The 19,814-nt window shown below is 39.3% G+C and overlaps 1 protein-coding gene across 2 annotated transcripts in view; it reads left to right on the top strand.

Moving 5' to 3' along the window:
- The first annotated feature begins 440 nt into the window (after positions 1-440).
- LOC136875411 (MRG/MORF4L-binding protein) overlaps positions 441-19,814 on the top strand; it is a 66,841-nt gene continuing 47,467 nt past the window's right edge. The window contains exon 1 of one of the 2 annotated variants that reach the window (XM_067148965.2): positions 441-535. Coding sequence is in view for 1 of the 2 variants with exons in the window: in XM_067148964.2 (XP_067005065.1) it covers positions 4,417-4,540 (124 nt within the window). In the remaining variant the exon portion in view is untranslated. Of the gene's footprint in view, positions 536-4,398; positions 4,541-19,814 lie in introns of those variants that run through there. The other variant, XM_067148964.2, reaches the window with a different exon arrangement.

Genomic DNA, 19,814 nt, shown 5'->3' with positions numbered 1-19,814 from the left:
GTATTTAGGTATGTTAGTCCCGAAGGCGAAATTCGAGAGATTTTTGAGATTCAGTGATGTAAGCGGTGATCGTTCTGCTGTTTCTCTCTCTAAACATCTCAGTGTGGTGAAAAGTTAGTAGCAGAAACATTTGATGGCGCAGCAGTGATGGCAGGACAGGACAGTGGGTTGCAGAAGTTAGTCGGGGATAAATATGACCAGACTATATTTGTTGAATGCTACGGTCATAGGCTCAACTTGGTATTACAGCAATCTGTTAACCACATCAAGGAATGCAAAGTATTTTTTCAGGCCTTGTTCGGGTTAGCAGGTTTTTCTTCATCTCCTAAAAGGGCCACTGCTTTTGACAAAGTAATACAGACACGATTACCAACAGTAGCGCCTACCCGATGAATATAATTATGCTGGTAGGCTCCTTGAAGTTGTGACCTCTCTCTATACAGATCTCCTTGAACTCTTCAGAGAAATGAAAGATAACGCAGACGAAGTGGATGGTGGAACGAGAATTCAAAAGCGCCAGAGAATTGATTTTATCGTAAGTAAGAAAACATCGTATCTCCGATTGTATTTGGAAACAACTGACATCATATCCGTGCAACTATCAGATAGATTTTCTGATATTAACAAGCTGCAGTTCCTTCAGTAAATTGATAAAATGAAATGGCGCATGACTTTTAGTGCTGGGAATGTCCAAGGGCAAGTTCGGCTCGCCAGATGCAAGTTTATTTATTTATTTATTTATTTATTTATTGGGTCTTTTGATTTGACTCCCCTAGGTGACTTGCGTGTCGTGATGAGAATATTGACCAGTTTAACAATTTCACGAACAATGCCTATCAGTCGTTAGTGAAGACCTATGACCTAATTTTGACTGCATGAAACTTAAAAGTGAACGATCTGTCCTCTACACGAAGCCGGACCCTGTGAAAAATAATGTATATGACCTCTACCAATATTTGCACATCAGTGGTCTTAAGAAACATATCCAGAAGCAACGAAATTGATTGACCTCATTCTGACCATCCCGGCAACTAGCGCTTCCGCTGAAAGAAGCTTCTCGGCCTTAAAAATGACACCCAACTTCGAAAAAATTCGAAAGTACAGGACAGGCTCTCTGTACTTTCACCCTCTGTGGGTGAGGGCGGTAGTATAACAGCCACGGTATCACCTGCCTATCGTAAGAGGCGACTAAACGGGGCCCCAGGGGCTCTGAACTTTGGAACATGGGTTGGCGATCACGGAGACCTTAGCTGAGTGCTGGCATTGCTTGCACCTATTTGTGCCAGGCTCCTCACTTTCATGTACCCTATCCGACCTCTCTTGGTCAACTCTTGTTCTTTTCCGACCCCGACGCTATTAGGTTTCACGCCCTTCGTGGCCCTTGTCTTCCTTTGGCCGATATCTTCATTTGTCGAAGTGTTGGATCCCTTCCATTTTTTCTCTCTGATTAGTGTTATATAGAGGATGGTTGCCCAGTTGTACTTCCTCTTAAGACAGTTATCATCACCGCTACCTCTCTGCACTTTCTTTGATTGCGATTGAGAAGAAATTTCTGAGTGACTTAATGAAGAGGCCTAATTTCTACGCCGCGGTGCCACAGCATGCCGTCGTATCGACCTGAAGTACAAACAGGAAATACTGAGGTAAGCCTTGAAGCTCCGTTAGAAATTAATTTTAAACTTTATGTTTATGAATGCATGAGTAGCCTGCCATACGTTTTTCATGATGTGATTGTCAATTAGTGCATGATCGAGACTGCTAGTTTCGATACCAGGCGAGTTGGACGTGTGGTTAGGGGCACGCGGCTGTGAGCTTAAATCCGGGAGATCGCGGGTTCGAGCCCCACTGTCGGCAGCCCTGAAGATGGTTTTCCGTGGTTTCTCATACCAGGCAAATGCTGCGGTTGTACCTTAATTAAGGCCACGGCAGCTTCCTTCCCATTCGTCGGCATAAGACCTATCTGTGTCGGTCCGACGTAAAACAAATTGTTGCTAGTTTCTATGATGTTGATGTTCACCTGTGTGCAATATATTATGTGCCATTTCATCATTTTCAAATGATGTTATCTTATCCAAAACTAATATCAATTATCAAGTCTTTCACTTTTATGAGAGAGCCTCCGTGGCTCAGACGGCAGCGCGTCGGCCTCTCACCGCTGGATACCGTGGTACAAATCCCGGTGACTCCATGTGAGATTTGTGCTGGACAAAGCGGAGGCGGGACAGGTTTTTCTCCGGGTACTCCGGTTTTCCCCGTCATCTTTCATTCCAGCAACACTCTCCATTATCATTTCATAGCATTTATCACTCATTAATATAAACCACGTTGAGAGTGGCGACCCCATTGTAATAACAGCCTATATATGTTTCATTCATTACATTACATCCCTAACCCGATCAATGACTGGAAAACAGGTTGTAGGTTTTCATTTTCATTTTTCACTTTTATGAAATGAGATCTGTACTGCTCATAAAAATGCTGCGGCGCGAGCGACAACATACTCTCAGGAGTGTGGTAAAACTTCAAAACGTCACGCGTCGCCACTGGGCCACGGCCGATTTCTTCCACTCCTAGCCCTTTCCTATAATATCGTCGCCATAAGACCTGTGTCGGTGCGACGTAAAACAAATTCTAAAAAAAATTAAATAAATAAATAAATAAATAAATAAATAAATAAATAAATAAATAAATAAATAAATAAATAAATTAATTACAATAACAGCACCTGGAACTTATCTTGGCAATGAAGAAGTAGCTAATGGGAATACTGCGCAATATAGCACATGCATACGACACACGGTACGAAGCAGAATTTCATCCTAGGAGCTGTCGGACTAAACCCTAAAGTCTTTGATTTGATTAACCAACAATTTTATTAAAAAGACAAACATTAGCATGATGTTATCAAACAAGTGTACATACGTTGTTTAACTAAATGTATTGAATTTATTGAATATTCAATATTAGGCCTGTTAAACAATATTATTAAATCTTAAAAAATATATGAACTTCAATAAACCAATTCATGCGTGGCGAAATCGTTGAAGATATCTTTCAATTGCCGTATATCTTTGCAAGCGTCGTAAAATCTGTGGAAGTCAGTTTAGTCGTTTTGGATTCGTTAAAGATGGATGCCAACTTTTGAACGTCAACTTCGAAAATGTTGGTGATCATGAGACCTACTGGGCGAGTTGGGCACGCAGTGTAAGCCTGCATTCGGGAAACCCACTGTCGGCAGCCCAGAAGCTCCATTTTAACACGAGGTCTCCCTGTCCTCCCCCAAGTGCGACGCACAACAAATTAACATTGGGAACTTTGATTGTACCAATTTTCATTTATTTTATTTACAAACTGACAGGAGATGAGCTTCTAAGAGATTGTCAATGTACTTTAAATGGCTCAAGTACCGGTACCTACACTGACACAGTAAATGTAAAGTTTTCGTTTTTCGAGTTGATTATTTTTCCTTATTTTTTGAAAGCAATTTAGAAAAGCGTGATTGTAATTTTCTTCCAGTACCAATTTAGTCTCATTTCATCGACGGCATTTCAACAGACCCCTGAATTTCAAAGAGAAGTAGAAGTGTTCGAATTTATGGCTGGTACCTCAGAACAGCCTGGGAGTCGAAGTGGTGGCCTGAGGCCAATGAAGTTACGAGAAGTTTTCGAACCAAGTAGTAACAAGATGCGCTAGTCGTTATGTTGCCATAAAAAAAAAAAAACACGAATAATTTTAATATAGGCCTCACTATGAGTAAATGGAACGAGGAACGATGAGACAGTTCAAATACAAATACGAAGTGTTAATAACCGGCCATTCCTTACTTAGAAGATCTAGAAACAGGTACACCAGTGCTAACATATGTAATCTGTCAGGAACGCCAGCTATAACCGCGTGCGGAGCCACTGACCTCATGCACGCCAAACATGTTTAATGTCTCTCGGTATAGATCAAGAACTTTGGCAACGCATGTTATTAATATCAGTTTCTAGGCATGCAAAAATGTTCTTGTAACTACAATTATCACTGTTTACTTCAATAATATTAGATAGTAAGGTTCATCCTAATTTGAGATGCATGCACTCTTTTGGGAACATCTTAGAACTACACAGATGGCGGTACATATCAAAGTAATAAAATATCGAGAACCACGTGAATTTTCGCGTGCAGAGTCGAAAGTGAAGCACCAGACAACCTCGCACGAATTTTACAATATTTGCATACAGTGTCAGAGGACTTCATTATAAACTTTCAGATATGAAACAAGAAAAAAACTTACTGTTCAGAAATAGCACAGGTAGACAGCACAAGGTAAACACTCACAAATCGACAAAAACAAATGATGCGCAAATAGTCGATTGTATACATTTTACCGATCGAGCAATCGATGGATTGTTTGCGAACACACTTTAAAATATGGCGGTGTCAGGAGAGGCTGAGATGGACGAAGTTGGGAGTGTTTCGGATGAAGTTGAAATTGACTGGACCCCCGAGAATGAAGTACATCTTTTCTATGCCTTGCGTGGACACAAGCCTGTTGGTAAGAATCGCTAAATGGCATAATGTTTTTGAATAAATATTACATCGAACATTTTTGTAAAAAAATTGGGTGTTACTGTATTAGGGTTGCTCGTGAAATAGCGGTATGCAAATTTATTAATAAGAGTAGTAATTGTAACAATTAGGTACATAGCTACATCATTATTTATTTTGTTATTTATTGATATATTTATCTGAAACTTACTCGGAGTAGCTTAATTTCAACAACAAATTCGCGTGATTGTTGAAGTTCACTTCACTAAAACAATGGAAGGAAGCAAAGTGTAGTATGCTTATTAGAAGTGCAACTTGAATGTATCGAAATATTTTCTATGGGGCACAATTGTGATCAGTATGGGTTATCACACATTTATTTATATCTTGCTCTACCCCTGCCGCGTTTAACGCCTATATACACTACCCTCAAAAAATAATCATAATGCCGTAAGATGCGGTCTGTCACATATACATTCCCCTCGTGGTAAAATTTTGCCAAATCCACATTTCAAAACCTATTCTCTTTCTTTCTGAGCAGACGAAACTCGTCAAAAATATTTTTCTAATTCCTGTATCAGTGTTCAGAGTAAACAAATTTCTTGGACTGCTCTGCAATTTGTCTTCCTTCCTTCTGCCAAGTAACAATATTAGTCTACTTTCTTTAAAACTTCATTGGCTAATCTTGTGCATCATCTTACCTTGCTCAAGAGCGCTCTATTACTTTTTACATTTTGTTCTTCTCCAAGACTGTCCATTCTCCAGATCTACTCTAGATGCAAGCAAATCTCAGTTTTAATTTCCTCTCCTTGGATTTTGATTTGTTTTCCAAATTCGTTATTCATTTCCTTTACTGCCTGTTCTATATAAACATTGAAAAGGAGAGGGGACAAACTGGTACCAAAATAAAATGTTTTAGCTTTAAATCCTTTTGATCTTCTCTTAAAGACACAAAAACACATGAAATTCCACCGATCATCTGGGTCTGCGTAAGTGCATTCATGCAGACATTCATGTTTTTGGTAGGGTTGACTAGACAGACTGTTTGCAGTAGGATTGTAAAAAAAAAAAAAAAAAAAAAAAAAAAAACACACTTGCACCGCACCACGGACCTATTCCGTTGTCGTGTTTGATCATATATTTACGTTTAAAACAATTTGACTGTTCATTTCAGTTAAATAATTTTGTTGTGAAAAATTGTCAATAAGAATGCTAAGCTTATTTGTAGAGTTCTACCAGGCTGATGTTACGAGTTCTTATCTGGTCGGCTGGATTCCTAGAAAAAGTCTTAAAGTGGCAGGTTTCTCAGAAAAAAACCACCAGATAACTGGGAGACCTCGAACTCCTTAACAGGTGGAGCATTTTTTTTTTTTTTTTTTTTTCAGTTCTCTGACCTAGAAATGTAGACATAGTGTGTGAAAATGTAAATTCCGGTAAAAATTGTCATCTTGTCACAAGATTTTTCTAACGTTATAAGTAATTGGAAATTAATTAAATCTTACTTGGAATGTGTCTCAGAGGAGAGATATGTTCATTGCGATGTTCAGGAACCCATCATCCTGCCCCCAGAAGTACATTTGTGGAGCAACCAATCAGAGCGTGTAATGTCTATTAATACAAATTTTTCAGGGGAAGCAAAAAACCGATAGCTCCTAAAGTATTCAACTAAACATAATGCAGTTTTCACAGTTTTGGTACTGAATGTGATGTCATGTTGCAAGAGATCAGTAATTTATGGAGCTGTTAGGAAGTAATTTACATTTTTGGACAAAATATGTTTTGATCTATTTTATCGGACATTACCATCTTTTGATGAGTTTCCTGTATTTTTAGAGCTGGAACTTGCACAATTAGACTTTCATCACTTCAAATTTACAGTACCTACCTAGAATGGTATCTATTCAAGAAAGACTAAAACTATTTTGAAATAACTGATTCAGTGCAATAATTTGTTATAGGCAGAATATTATTGTCTAGAAAAGGCTACATTTATTACATTTTATGCATTCCAGCGTTTTTATTTAAACAATCACATTCAGTATGTTCAGAGTGGTGATACTGCACGGAACCTCTAAAGCCTTGTGATACAATTCCTTTAGTTTTGCCAATTGCCACCTTTTCAATACAATAAAAATATATTACAAACTTACATATTTATTATGATAGTTACATGTTTCGCTCCTTTTCGTGAGCATCATCAGCCAAACTATCATTAATCTAAGATTTTGTAAGATCATAAAACAATTCTTTTGGTTCAAGATTACTCTTATAAAACTATAACATTTTAAAAGTCACACAACAATAAAATTATGTCTTAAGTTAACATTTTTTGTCTAAAATCTTCTTCAGTCCAAACATTTTATCGCCGAAACTCATCCGGTGAACATCTTTTAAAATTGTTTAAAAATAAGAATAAAATAAAAAACTTTGAAATCTGGCTAGTTGTGTTGATTCCCGTTGCTTAACTTGTATAATTGTCATTAAAACTTCATAACAGTATTGAATATTTTCTGCAATTGATAATTGTCATTATGGTCGATAGACTTGTTCTCGTTGCTGGAGTAACGTTTATAAAATGTATTGGTATAAATTTATATTGTCAATGGGGTAAAATTGTTCGTGAACAAACTTGTTGATAAAACACTTTTTGATGTGATATTGGATTTAAAATGTTCTCGAACGTTCCATAATGGCTCGTTGGTGTATCTGTAATGAAAGATAAAAATTGTGTGTTTATGGTTGTATAATTGTATTTCTGTATAACATCTTATTGGAAGACTTGTCACTTACTTTCCTTTCTGCTGCGTAATTGTTTGATGTTACTCCTAGCCTCTTGAGAACTATTTGTTATCCTGTTTGCATATAACCTGCAACCTCTAAAGCCCACGAAAAAAATTAAGTTCTTGTTCTTCTTTCCAATTTTCACCAAATCTTAACATGAGCAATTTCTTCACATCTTCCCTTTTCTCTTCCTTTAAATTGCTTGATAATGGCAGAACAAGTCTATCAGTTGCGGAGAGCATTTTACGTCTCCATTTTGCCAATGTTGTAAACGATTTAGAAGCGTCATCAAAGTAATAATGAATTTCTGTTTTAAATTTTACATCTTGATCACTGACTCCATTCAATCTTCATTTTTTTTTTAACATTCTTTTTAGAGGAAAGCAGCGGGAAACCACCTCACTCCTCATTTCCCTAGTATGCCTCTTCATTGACACCTAGGCTATCTATGACAGCTGTTAGTGGAGCTGTAGAGGATCAAACCAGCCTTCGGGCTGAATACCCAACATATACATTCTTTTTATTTCACTGATACCATGTAAAGTGAAAATATGTCATTGGTGGTCATGATAGGTTCTGATTCAGTCATCCACGTGGACAGTATACGATTTATTTTAACCGCTCACTATATTACTTCTATATTATACGGATAGGTAAAATCTGAATGTGGGAACATGTAGAGCATGAAAAATTCTCCATGTAACTGCATCAAACTCAATTTTGTCCAAAGGTGGACATTATACATTTTGATTGGTTGCTCCTCATTTACTTTTATAACCTAGTGAAGAGCATTACATGCCATTTTCATTGCTGAAGTAGCTGCTCACATTCCTATTGGCCAACATAAAGTGGCATGTGACTTCATTCCCGTCGGTTATGATAACGCAATTCCGTTACCAACCCCGGCAAATAAAAGCACAAGTAAACCTACTTTTTTGCTACTTGCTTTACGTCGCACCGACACAGATAGGTCTTATGGCGACGATGGGACAGGAAAGGGCTAGGAGTGGAAAGGAAGCGGCTGTGGCCTTAATTAAGGTACAGCCCCAGCATTTGCCTGGTGTGAAAATGGGAAACCACAGAAAACCATTTTCAGGGCTGCCGACAGTGGGGTTCGAACCTACTATCTCCCGAATACTGGATACTGCCCGCACTTAAGCGACTGCAGCTATCGAGCTCGGTCACAAGTAAACCTGTGGGCATAAGCTTGTCTTTGCTTGTCCCTCTATCGCTGGTCTTGTCCAGGTCCTATCCTAACTCTCCGCATGGCAAGAACCAGTCCAGAGTCCAGACCACTGGTGTTTCCACAGGAAACTGGAGGCCTAAGGCCACTTTGCGGCTCTAAGCTGGGGGCCCCCTTTGCTTGTCCCTATATCACTGGTCTTGTCCAGGCCCTATCCTAACCATCCACATGGCAGGAAACTTCTCCAGGCACTATCCTAACCGTCCACATGGCAAGTCTGTTTTTTTTTTTTTTTTTTCTAGTGGCTTTACGTTGTACCGACAAAGGTAGGTCTTATGGCGGCATTTGCCTGGTGTGAAAATGGGAAACCACGGAAAACCACCAAACCATCTTCAGGGCTGCCGACAGTGGGATTCGAACCCACTATCTCCCGGATGCAAGGTCACAGCCGCACGCCCTTAACCGCACGGCCAACTCGCCCGGTCTGAAAGTCTTGTCTCAAGGGAGCAAGTATTGATGGTTTCTCTGACTTCGATATGTAGACTTAGTCTGTGAACACATCAGTTCTGTGAACTTTACTGCATACCCCTTTAAAAAAAAAAACAAAAAAAACAAGAGAAGTGTTTGAATTGATATTGGCTGATTGTCTGTTGGTAACAGAAGGCCACACTGAGTGAGGTTTTAGGAGTGTTTAGAGGAAAGCGCTAACAATAAAACATGAAATTCATGTAAATTACTTTGAACATCTCTTTCTGTATTGAGCAAACCCATTCGTTGGTTGTAAGCTAAAGAAATAGCCAATAACGTTGTTTCCATGGAACAGGCTTTATTGCTTTTTATTCACGCTTCCTGTCGATACCAGGAGTAATTCAGCGTAGAAAATATTTCTTTAAGCAACGTCCTTTTGCCTGCCAACTATTTAAAAAATAGCAAACGGTTCGAATGTTACAAATTGTGTTGTAGCCTCTCTACTTTAAATTGTTTCTATTTTGTCTATTCAGTTTTTATTAAAGAAAGCAGTCTTTGAATATCTACAATGTCTATAACTGTGATTGAATGCACTTTGGATGGCGTGAGGTGACATCCCTGTTAAATTTTTAAAAGTTCACCCCAACATTTCTCTTGTTTTTGTCATTACGGAGGTAATCTCGGCTATTTGAGTTAAAATTTTTGGTGGACGGAACGAATCGAGGGATAGAGGAGTTTGGAGTGGTAACAGGACATAGAAAGGAAGCGGGAAGATAGAGGTACATGGAAAACCAATGAAACTTGTGAAAGGTTTCGAATCCATGGGAAGCGTAGTCACAGAAGATAACTGAGAAGAAGAGAGTACAAGCAAATGGGGGATAAACTACAGAACCAATAAGTTCCTTATGCACTGACATTAAGGAGCAGGTACGTGGACAAACAACAAAACAAGATTAAGAGATTAGAATGACGATTGGAGTTTGAAAACTGCTGGGCAGGATAGAAATAAGTAAACTGAAGTGATATGAACACATGCTCATGGGAGAAGAGAGAGTTCCAAAGAAAATATTTGCAGAGAAACCTATGCAAAAGAGACCACAAAGAAGGCCTCAAAAGAGGTGGATAGGCACAGTGGAAGAGAGGAGGGAAGATGGAAGAAGTATTATGAGCAGCAAAAGAGTGGTGCAGAGACGCACGATTGAGGCCCTGGAATCATTATCCAACCCAGAAGAGAAGTGAAGGAGGAGGCTATTTTAGCTAAATGCTCACCAAGTGTTCTGCTCATCCTATCCCTCTATTTGGATATGTGGGATTAATCAGTGAAAATTACTTCATAAGCCGAAAAGCATCAATTGTCTTATTTTGAAAGGTAGAACAGAAAAATCCTTCCATCACTTGTAGGAGAGTGATATGTTCATTATCCAATGCGTCTCGTAGGAACTGTCACAGAATTTTTCAATACTTTGTTCCAGAATGAACTAAGTGTGATACTGAGTTTGTTTCTTCCTAGATTTACCAAGTTTACATGTACTTAAAGATTAATAGTGGAATAAATTATAATACAACATACAATTCATAAGTGACACACACGGACTATATTACACTCCACTACAGTTAATATTTATAGTATTTACAGTCTTCAGTGTTACTACATCTTTTACAGATGTTCATTGTGATACATACGGAAGCAGATCATGTTACATACCCTGTCCTGGCTTAGCATAATTTGTATGATTCCACTCCAAAACGCAATTGCTTTCTTTCCACTGTAGCCACCTTCTCTATAACAAGAGGTTTTCATCAATTGACACTTTGCCATATAATCTTCCGAAACTTTTGCTACCAGGTGGTCAAATACTGGCTTTATCTTGTATATTTTGGGAGGAGTTTGTCCATTATATGCCTCATGGTCAGAGAAATATAAAAAGCTGTCGAGGAAAAGTCTAATAATAACAACAACAATAATAATAATAATAATAATAATAATAATGTTATTGGCTTTGTTGTTTTTGTTTGAGTCATCAGTCCATAGACTGGTTTGATGCAACTCTCCATAACACCTTAACCTGTGCCAACCTTTTCATTTCTACATAACTACCATGTCCACCATCATCTCTGATTTGCTTGTCATATTCTTACCTTGGTCTACCCCTACTGTTTTTACCACCTACACTTCCCTATAAAACCAGCTGTACAAGTCCTGGTTGTCTTAAGATGTGTCCTATCCGTTGCCTACGCTATAATACAAGGCCTTGAAATGCACTCATGGAAACGGGTGACATTACCGGGCAAGTTGGCCGTGCGCGTAGAGGCGCGCGGCTGTGAGCTTGCATCCGGGAGATAGGGGGTTCGAATCCCACTGTCGGCAGCCCTGAAGATGGTTTTCCGTGGTTTCCCATTTTCACACCAGGCAAATGCTGGGGCTGTACCTTAATTAAGGCCACGGCCGCTTCCTTCCAACTCCTAGGCCTATGCTATCCCATCGTCGCCATAAGACCTATCTGTGTCGGTGCGACGTAAAGCCCCTAGCAAAAAAACGGGTGACATCCTGGTTCACCATTCAGCCGCTAGGATCACGTTCTTCCCCCCTTGTATTCGAATGACCGTATATGTCAATAAGTAAATTATATCCTAAATAAAAAGAACTGGATGTTTTTGCGAGTATTGGCAGTACTTTATTTATAGAACGGTGCTGCATTGGCTTGGATATGTCATTGAAGTTTCAAAACTTTCCTTTTGAGGGGCTTCTTACCAAGTTTCAAAATTTTCTCTCTTTTACTTGAGTGGCTCGAAGCAGTGTTGCCTAAAAAAGGTCTCAGAAATGTTCATAGTAGAAAAAGAGGTGGTTTGTCGTCTTTACACTTTCTACACTTAATTTCACTGTTGGACATGTCTTTCGAAAAAAAAAAAGTACACCTTGTAGTAACTCTCTTCGGGGCAAGTACTGCGTAACGGAGGTGACAAATTCCGTCGTTCACTGCAGAAGTGCCACAGACGATGATTTTCGGTATTTGAGGGCTCCTCGATCTTGAAAACGAATAAGACACAATATCGGACTTTGAGTAGCTGGAGAAGGGATATGTTCTAAATAGCCTTTACAGTCTGTTTGTTCCTCTGCCACACGAACCATAATGTCATTTTATTCCGCTTGGCGTTTTAGGTAGCTGAAGAAGAGCTCTATGTCATTGCTTGTTAAGTTCCTCGTCAATGCATAATGCAAATGTATACTTAAGAAAAGATATTTTACGCAGGCCACAGTGGATTGGGTAGTCAAGATCTATGCCTAATACATTTCCCTCACAAATATTTTTTACTTTCTCTGAATGCATTTGAATTTTCTTAATATATTAATTAACCAATTGAGGCGTTCATCTTCAGTACTAAAAGATGCTCGTTTGTTCTCATTCCTGGAATATGTCCCATGTGAGGTGTTGCAGACGTCATGCGCATCGAACAATTTCATAAAATGCTCCATAAAACAAAAGGTTTATTCTAAATTGTATTTAATGCTCTTAGGTACAACCCACCTCCATACTTTTCAAACCAGACATTGTTTCAGGGGAAAATACAATATTTTTGGCTCTTGCTACATTCATTTTCTCCAAATTTGTTAGGCAAACTATTTTTCTGGTTGTTTCCTAATTTAAGATTTCTGAGTTTGAAGAGGCCTCTCAAATGATCGCCGGTCACGGTAGCATTGTTTAGTGAAAAATGTTGGGGTCACTCGATTCTTATGACGTAAATCGGATCAAAACTTGGGAACAGAGGCCTAATTTCATCAGCTTGAAGTCGTATCTCATGCGGAATACTTCCTCTGTATAATGTTTCGAACATTGAACACTCAATGGAAACTTGTGAAACGAAATTCTACTACCTTTAATTTCTCGTGAATAAACCATGACTGGAACTGCGAATGCTTAACATCAGGCGAATACATAATACATTCACAACCAACTCAGTTAATAAATACGTTTAAAGGCGCGAACCTGGTACGCAGGGGGCAAGAAAGCGATCCTAGCGGCCCGGCATTGAACTTCAGTGTGACCATTTCAATAGCGTTTTACGGGCTCTATTTCTAGGCCTTGTATTATAACGTAGGCAATGGTCCTATCATTCTCTCTCTTCTTTGTCAAACTACCGGGCACGCGGTTGACTTTGTCAACCAGTTATGTTTTCAGTTGTTTACAGGTGCATAAACATTTCATTTAATGATGTTTTATCTTTTGTTTCAATGTTATTCTCCAAATAAAATTAAAAACTTGTATTAGTGATTAATATGAATGTACTTAAAATAGATAATCATGAACATGTGAACTAATTCTGATAGGGACATGAATACTGCGCCTATTTAAAATGAGTTAAGCAGTAGATACATAATTAAATTAAAATAATGGTCATATTTTAATATTTGCACAATTATACAATGAAATGTGATCAGATATAATAGCAAAAGAATGACTGGATGAAAAATAAACTTTGTTGCCATGTCCAAGAAATCTTTCACACCTTATCCCCCGAGCAATGCCATAATTTCACTGCGGTTCGCAAATTTAGCATCGCGCTCATGGCTGTAATTCACTTCCTTCCGCTCCCTAGAAATGTACAAATTAGTCCAGTATAATAGTTCGACCATCTCAGCGTTTATCAACTACATGAAACAGTCAATTTCTGTTGATATCTTCCTCGCCTCTCCTTCCGGTCCTGGCAGTATTTTTACAATGTTCTTTGCTTTTACGCTTGAAGTAAGTTTTGAAAAGTCTGTCGTGGACCACATTGTTCTTCCATCTCTCCCGAAGATAAATTCTCTTTTGTTATCGTCTTCATAGACATAGATCTCGCTCTCCGAATCGGCCTCCTGCTCTGTATCACTGTTATGATCCTGATCCGATACGTTTATAATTTCCTCCTCCCCATCTGAAAAATTAGAGGCAGAGTCCTCTATGTCATCGGACAATTGGCTCAAAATGTCAGGTATGTCTTCATCATTGACAAAACGAGACCTAAAATAGAAATATAATACATGTAATTACGCCTGACTTTTGCCTAATTACCCGAAAAGTACAGAGGAGAGGAAAGAAAATTTTAAAGAAATAAATTTTACGTACATGACCAGGCACACGGTATTTTGTCGACCAGCTTCGGGTTCCAAGAGTTCACTCGAAATAATTACACACACATATCACTTCCATTGTTGTTGAAACTCGACTGAACTGAAGGGCAAGAGTTAGAGCAAAGGAAATTACTTGCGAGGTGGTGAAAGACTGACAATTCTAGGAATTACTGTGTAAAATGGCGCACTGGTTGACAAAAACATCCAGCGCACCTGATCTAGGATTAAGAAAGGCCTTCCTTGCTTGTGCTAGTCTGCATTTTACGTCCTCCTTACTTCTACCATCGTTAGTTATTTTACTACCCAAGTAACAATACTCATCTACTTTTTTTAAGACTTCATTTCTGAATCCAATATTTCCTGCATCACCTGACCTTGTTCAACCACACATTTCTTTTGTTTTGGACTTACTTGTTTTCATCTTGTGTTCCTTCCTCAAGATTCTGTCCATACCATTCAGCAATTTCTCCAGATCTTTTGTAGTCAGATATTGGCTTTAGGTCCCACTAACTACTTTTACGGTTTTCGGAGACGCTGAGGTGCTGGAATTTAGTCCTGCAGGAGTTCTTTTTCTTCGGATAAGAGACTGACGTATTTGAGCACCTTCAGATACCACTGGACTGCGCCGGAATCAAACCTGCCAAATTGGAGTCAGAAGGCCGGCCAGCACCTCAACCGACTGAGCCACTCATTCCGGCGAGGAAAAAGCTCTTCTGTGTCATCAGCTCATAGAAAATAGACGTAGTCAACAAGCGATTGTGAGAAATATGTCCTAATTTCGGTTTTTGTACAGTCCCCTGCGATGCCCATAAGAAGCTTCATTTTATGAATATTGAATTTTCACGACCGCATTGTAATCGAAACAGATTTTCAACGTATTAGGTAGTGTTACGTACATGTAGTACGTGTTGAAGAGATGTTAAGTACAGAACAAAAATGGCCAGCCGGACACCAGTGGGATCCGAACCCACAACCTCCCGATTTCGCGTCGGTTGCTCTACTACATGTATGTAACACGACGTAATACGTTGAAAGTCTGTTTCGATTACAATGCGGTCGTGAAAATTCAATATTCATTGACATGCCCCACAATGGGCGACTTAAACGCACTCTACAGTGTGCTAGCAGCAGTGCCAGACCTGTAGCTCAGATCCTTTCAAACAGAACAAAGATGGCCTTGGCCACCATAGCTCAATTGGTAGAGCAACAGACGCGAAATCGGGAGGTTGTGGGTTCGGATCCCACTGGTGTCCAGCTGGCCATTTTTGTTCTGTACTTAACATCTCTTCAACACGTACTACATGTACGTAACACGACCTAATACGTTGAAAGCTTCATTTTATCCTTATCTGTCTCGACTCCTTCATTTCATATTGCTAAACTGGATTTTCTGCTGGACATCTTTTGTCTGTTCAGCTATGTTCTGGCATATGTCGTTGTCAAAAAATAATTCCAATATTTCGCTCGCATTTGTTTTCTCTAAAAACTCTCCTTTACATCATGATGGAATTTTGGATCAAAGCATGAACTCCTTGGTCCATTTTTAGTCTAAATGTACTCGTCCACGTTGCAACAAAACTTGCACGACACTTCTGTGTTGCGCAAGAAAAATGGCACGCACTGTTTACTCACAGTACACAAGTTTGCCTCTTCTTGTTGTGCAACATGAAAACTTGCGCATCCAAAGAAATGTTGCACCGAGTGTTTACACCACGCTACTTAACTGGCACAAATTTTGTTGCATGCAACTTTCCCAGTCAGCTGTTCTAGCAGATGTGATTGTTGATAGTAGCAACTATGTCTTCCAGCGAGGTGTTATTGGCGGTTTGCTTAATCGCTGATTTTATTATGGCAACGAAGAGAAAGACGAGAAAGAGCAAAACGGAAATGTTGGGGGAGGGAATGGATTTTAGGTCGTGAACATTGTGGAGTTGTTAATAACTTGCTACAGGAATTGTACATGGAAGACCAAGTCTTCTGCAAGAATTTCCTGTGAATATCAGCGACTGATTTTGAATATCTTTTGAGAAGAGTAGCGCCGTTGATATGAAAGAAAGGCACGCTAATGAGAGAATCAGTATCACCAAAGGAACGCTTTGTATTTTTTTTAAAAATATGGATTTTATACAGTATACATAAGGAATCATTTCTTTTAGCTTATTGCAATTTCCTACATTTTGTTTTGTTACAGGTGACAGCTATCAATCATTGATATCGACATGTACTATTTCATGCATAATACCTGAAGTTTGTGATGCTATTTACAGCGTGATGAAAGCTCTCTGACGTTTTTATTTCTATAGTCCATTGCCTCAACCTTCCATAAACATTCTTGTGTATCAACTAAATATATCAGCTTTCTCGTCATTTCCCTTGTCCATTTCGTGTTCTGAGACATTGCAACCTGTAAATGAACTTACGTTAATTATGCAGTTATTACTAAGATGCGTATCTATTTTGAGGCATGTTATATTTCATTTACAATAAAGAATATACTGGTACGTACTTATGTTAATTTATTCCCGAGTGTGAACCTCTCAAACATTGGTATGTCACAGCAGACGACCACGTGAGAAAATTGCGCCACAAAAATTATCTAAACTTTTCACGCCACTTTCAGATGGCGCAACTTCCTCTCTTCCGCTGTGTACACGATGCCACTTTTGACATTGCACGCAACTTGGAAGTTGTGCAGAATTTGAGTGGCAATTCAACTTTTCGAATTGCATGACTGTTTACACAAAGCCACTCAATTTTTCATGCTCAAATCAAAGTTGCATGCCATTTTAGTTGCACTGGTTATAATATTATCAGTATTATAGTCACCACTGTCACTGTCATGATTGCTACTTGAACTGGAATCGAACACGTGTTGTCTCTTTCATGACTGCTGAACATTCTCATCAGCTGGGCCCAAACCCAGTACATTTGAGCCAGCAGTACTTGTTCCAGGTAAATTCCTGTCGCTTACGAATTCCCCTTTGGCAGAACTTACCGTCACTAAGATCACTATCCTTCCCACTAAACTCCAGCATTTCGTTTATCATGACCCATAAATTATCCTCCTCAAGCGGTAGGGGAAATTTGTAAGAAAACGAACCATACAGAACCCTGGTCTCTGCAGTTTGGAAGGAAATCATGAATTGTGCCTGTATTACGGAACACATACTGGCAATAATATAAACGTTGTGTAACTTGCCGCAAACACACTCCAGTCGTGAAGGAAAAACTCAAGACTGGGGATAATAAATCAGATCACAGTTCTAAGTTGTCATCAGAGAGGTCTGTTTAGTATCATAATCTCCAGAAATCCCACCTACAGCAATATTATTACATCTAAGGGCCGATTAGGCTTCAGCGCGAGGCTATTAGGTTGTTTTTGCCCGGATATAAGTTACGTTCTTTATGATGCAACTTGTGGACGACACATTGGTATTGGGAGAACATAGTTGAAACAATTCACATCAGAGGGCAGACTCATCCATGATACTCTGCTGAAAAAGAAATAAACCTCTTTAGGCAGGCAACTGAGAAAAAAATTAAAATCGGCAGATATATCCGCGTTCCCCGCCGAGCAAGCGAGGGTTACACTCACAATAGCTGCTTCCATCGCTGACTCACCGTAATCCTTAGTCCACAGAAGTACAGTCTCCTGTCCTGTACACCGTCTTGGAAGCAATAACCACCACAACTCCTTGTTCAGATCTCGGTGGGGCACTAGCCACAGCTCTCAGTCCAGCCACACTGACTCTACAATGGCAATGTGTACCAGAACATTAGAGGGGAACATCTCACAGGTAAACCAGCAATACTCAAAAAGGCTGGAGATACCTGGTCGTCTGACTCACGAGCCCCTTCCAAGAAGATAGGATTATATCATTGGAGCTTTGGACTTTTACAAATGATCACAAATATTTTGCTCTGCCGAGTGAAATATATACAGAAATAGAGACCTATTTGCTCACATTATACATTGAGGAGAATCAGATGAAAATGCTCCAAGATCAGAAGGAAGCATTTGACAAGATTACTAAAGAAGTATTTGATTCTTCTTAGATGGTACAGGTGGTACCGGGAAGGCTTGTGGCAAAAGTGTGACAGAGAAAATTGCTGCTGCTTTGTCCTACATTGCTGCAACGTACTTCGCATGAGGGAGGACAGCTCACTCAGTCTTCAAGTTATCCTTAAATCTGCCAAGTGCAAAGACTCACACATCCAACATTTCACGGAAGGTTCTACAGAATTGCACATTGATTGTCTGGGACAAGTGTACTATGCCCCATAAAGCTGCATTCGAGACACTGAATGTCATCTTGAAAGACCGCAGACGCGACACTGATAGAAAGGGAGGCGAGACTATGATTTTGGCAGGCATCTTTCGACAGACGCTTTCGGTTATTCCCCGCGGAGCTAGAGTAGATCAAATACAGGCGTGCATCAAATCTTCATACATTTGAAATTACATTGAAAGATTTGGACAGCTTCATGCATAGAGTTCATTCGTAACATAGCCTTTATTTCCTCATTCCAAGTACCCTTCTGCCAATGTTCCCAACTGTTTGTGCCAGCAGTAATTCTTGCTACTTTCATGTCTGATACTTCTAACTTATGAGTCCACTCAGCTTTCACTCCCATAAATCAAAGTTAGTCTGAAAACAGACCAAAGTAAAGATAGTTTAGTCAGGAAGCTGACTTTCTTCGTACAGAATACCGTTGATCGCAACTGCGAGCTCACTGCATTAGCTTTACTACACCTTGAATCAATCTCACTTGCTATACTACCATCGTGGGAGAACATACATTCTAAATACTTGAAATTATCTAACTGTTCCACCTTTGTATCACCAATCCGACATTCAGTTCCCTTGGATTTCTTACGTACTGACATCAGTTTAGTCTTAGGCTAATTTTCATACCATACTCGTATCTACTTTAAAGTTCAAAGATAGACTGCAGGCTGTCGGCACAATCTGCCATTAAGACCAGGCCACCGGCATAGGCCAGACTGCTGACTAAATTTTCACCTAACTGAATCCCTACCTGCCACTTAATACCTTTCAGCAGATGGATCCATGTAAACTATGAACAATAAAGGTGAAAGACTGCAGACAGCCTTATCTAAACTAAATACATTAAACGAAGAACTCATTCTGTTGTGAATTCTCACTGCAGCCCAATTGTCAACATAAATGCCTTTGATTGATTTTTAATTATCTACCTTTAATCCCATAGTCTCCCAGAATGGCGTATGTCTTTTCCCTTCGTATTGTACCATATGCGTTCTCTAGATCTACAAAACATAAACTGTCTGTTCTTCTCGTAGCATTTTTCTGTTACTTGCTGCATACTGAAATCTAAATCTGACAACCCTTCTGTGGTTTGAAACCACACTGGTTTTGGTCCAAATTTCTTTAAACCATGGATTGTACCCTTCCAAGATGCCAGTGAACACTTTGCCTGGTATACTGATTAATGAGATACCTCGATAGTTGTTAATAGGTAGAAAATTTTTGAAGTTCTAGCTGAAGCAATTCCTGAGAAGCTCACTAGTGCAGGAAAATGTTTTTCAGAAATTGCAGTCAAATTACTTCCCTGTTTTCTTCTTTGTGTTGTTACCAAACTGAATGCCAAACAGGAAATGATGTCCCATGCAATGAACGCTATGTCCACTAGAATTCAAGACACAGACCACAGACTGTTGGAGCAGAAACTTCCAGAGTTGCTGCATTTTAACTGAAC

Source organism: Anabrus simplex, chromosome 6 (assembly GCF_040414725.1).
Source record: "Anabrus simplex isolate iqAnaSimp1 chromosome 6, ASM4041472v1, whole genome shotgun sequence".
Classification (NCBI taxonomy): domain Eukaryota; kingdom Metazoa; phylum Arthropoda; class Insecta; order Orthoptera; family Tettigoniidae; genus Anabrus; species Anabrus simplex.
This window is presented reverse-complemented; position numbering and strand designations above follow the sequence as displayed.